At 39.8% G+C, this 2246-nt stretch overlaps 1 protein-coding gene across 1 annotated transcript; it reads right to left on the bottom strand.

The window, feature by feature from the left end:
- Positions 1–954: 954 nt before the first annotated feature.
- Positions 955–1525, bottom strand: LOC130462453 (uncharacterized). Its single transcript, XM_056830665.1, has 2 exons — positions 1194–1525; positions 955–1104 (listed from the first exon to the last, which is right to left on the bottom strand). The coding sequence occupies exons 1-2, from the start codon at positions 1510–1512 to the stop codon at positions 1088–1090; spliced, it is 336 nt and encodes a 111-aa protein (XP_056686643.1). The 5' UTR covers positions 1513–1525; the 3' UTR covers positions 955–1087.
- Positions 1526–2246: the final 721 nt, after the last annotated feature.

Genomic DNA, 2246 nt, shown 5'->3' with positions numbered 1-2246 from the left:
ACATTTGTCAGATTTTGGATGAAGTTTGTCTGAAATTAATCGTTTGACGTATACTTCACATCCCCAAATCTTAAGAAAAGACACATTTGGAGGCTTTCCAAACCATAATTCGTATGGAGTCTTTTCGACAGCTTTAGACGGAGCTCTATTTATAGTGAGTGCAGCTGTATTTAGTGCATGTCCCCAAAATTCTAATGGAAGTTCGGCTTGACCCATCATTGACCTGACCATGTCTAGCAAGGTTCTGTTCCTCCGTTCTGACACACCGTTCCATTGTGGTGTTCCAGGAGGAGTCAATTCTGATAGAATTCCACATTCTTTCAGATGGTCATCAAATTCATAGCTCAGATATTCACCGCCTCTATCAGACCGCAGTGCCTTGATCTTCTTGCCTAATTGATTCTCTACTTCACTCTGAAATTCCTTGAATTTGTCAAAGGATTCAGACTTATGCTTCATTAGGTAGACATAACCATACCTACTGAAGTCATCAGTGAAAGTGATAAAGTAGCTGAAACCACCTCTAGCATTTGTACTCATTGGTCCACATACATCTGTATGGATTAAACCCAATAGTTCATTTGCTCTTTCTCCAACTTTAGAGAAAGGTTGCTTTGTCATTTTGCCAAGTAAACATGATTCGCATTTACCATAATCCTCTAAGTCAAATGGTTCTAGAATTCCTTCTCTTTGAAGTCTTTCTAAGCGTTTCAAGTTTATATGGCCTAATCGACAATGCCACAGATAGGTGAGATCTGAATCATCCTTTTTGGCCTTTTTGGTATTTATGTTATATACTTGTTTGTCGTGATCTAATAAATAAAGTCCATTGACTAATCTAGCAGATCCATAAAACATCTCTTTAAAATAAAACGAACAACTATTGTCTTTTATTATAAAGGAAAATCCCTTAGCATCTAAGCAAGAAACTGAAATGATGTTTTTAGTAAGACTTGGAACATGGAAACATTCTTCCAGTTCCAAAACTAGCCCGGAGGGCAACGATAAATAGTAAGTTCCTACAGCTAATGCAGCAATCCGTGCTCCATTTCCCACTCGTAGGTCGACTTCACCCTTGCTTAACTTTCTACTTCTTCTTAGTCCCTGTGGATTGGAACATAAGTGTGAGCCACAACCTGTATCTAATACCCAAGAAGTTGAATTAGCAAGTATACAGTCTATAACGAAAATACCTGAAGATGGAACGACTGTTCCGTTCTTCTGATCTTCCTTTAGCTTCAAGCAATCTCTCTTCCAATGCCCCTTCTTCTTGCAGTAGAAGCATTCGGATTCAGAAGTGGGTTGACTGAACTTCCTCTTTGCAGATTTGGCGCCAGTTTGCTTAGTTGGGTTGGCCTTGTTGCCACCTTTCTTAGCATTCCTCTTCTTTCCAGATTTCTTGAACTTGCCCCCACGCACCATAAGCACATCCTGCTTATCACTTTTGAGCGTCTTTTCAGCGGTCTTCAGCATACCGTGAAGCTCAGTGAGCGTTTTGTCCAGACTATTCATACTGTAGTTCAGTTTGAACTGATCATACCCGCTATGAAGAGAATGGAGGATGGTGTCTATAGCCATTTCCTGAGAAAATTGCTGATCCAGCCGACTCATATTCTCAATGAGTCCAATCATTTTGAGAACATGTGGACTTACGGGCTCGCCTTTCTTAAGCTTGGTCTCAAGAATTTGCCTATGAGTCTCGAATCTTTCGACTCGAGCCAGATCTTGGAACATGTTCTTCAACTCACTGATGATTGTGAAAGCATCTGAGTTGATGAACGTTTTCTGCAGATCCGCACTCATGGTGGCGAGCATTAGACATTTCACATCCTTGTTGGCATCAATCCAACGATTGAGGGCTGCCTGAGTGACCCCGTCGCCTGGAGCTTCGGGCATCGCCTCATCTAGGACATACTCCTTTTCTTCCTGCATAAGAACTATTTGCAAGTTCCTTTGCCAGTCAAGGAAGTTTTTCCCGTTCAACTTCTCCTTTTCGAGAATTGATCGAATGTTGAATGAATTGTTGTTTGCCATATTAAAAACTACAATTGAAAAGAATAAACAAATAAATAACCATTCACAGTTTCTCTTAATAAACTTAAATTCTAGCATACATGCATAATTCAATGTTTATTAAGCATTTTATTCAAGTTATGTGTTCCGGCAGGTGTGAATAAAATGATTCCAAGATCCTAAAATCATTGAAGAACTAAGCACAGTTTGTCGACTTAATCCTAGAACATCTT

Source organism: Spinacia oleracea, chromosome 6, assembly GCF_020520425.1.
Source record: "Spinacia oleracea cultivar Varoflay chromosome 6, BTI_SOV_V1, whole genome shotgun sequence".
Classification (NCBI taxonomy): Eukaryota; Viridiplantae; Streptophyta; class Magnoliopsida; order Caryophyllales; family Amaranthaceae; genus Spinacia; species Spinacia oleracea.
The sequence above is the reverse complement of the archived record's forward strand: the minus strand, read 5'-3'. Positions and strand labels throughout refer to the sequence as shown.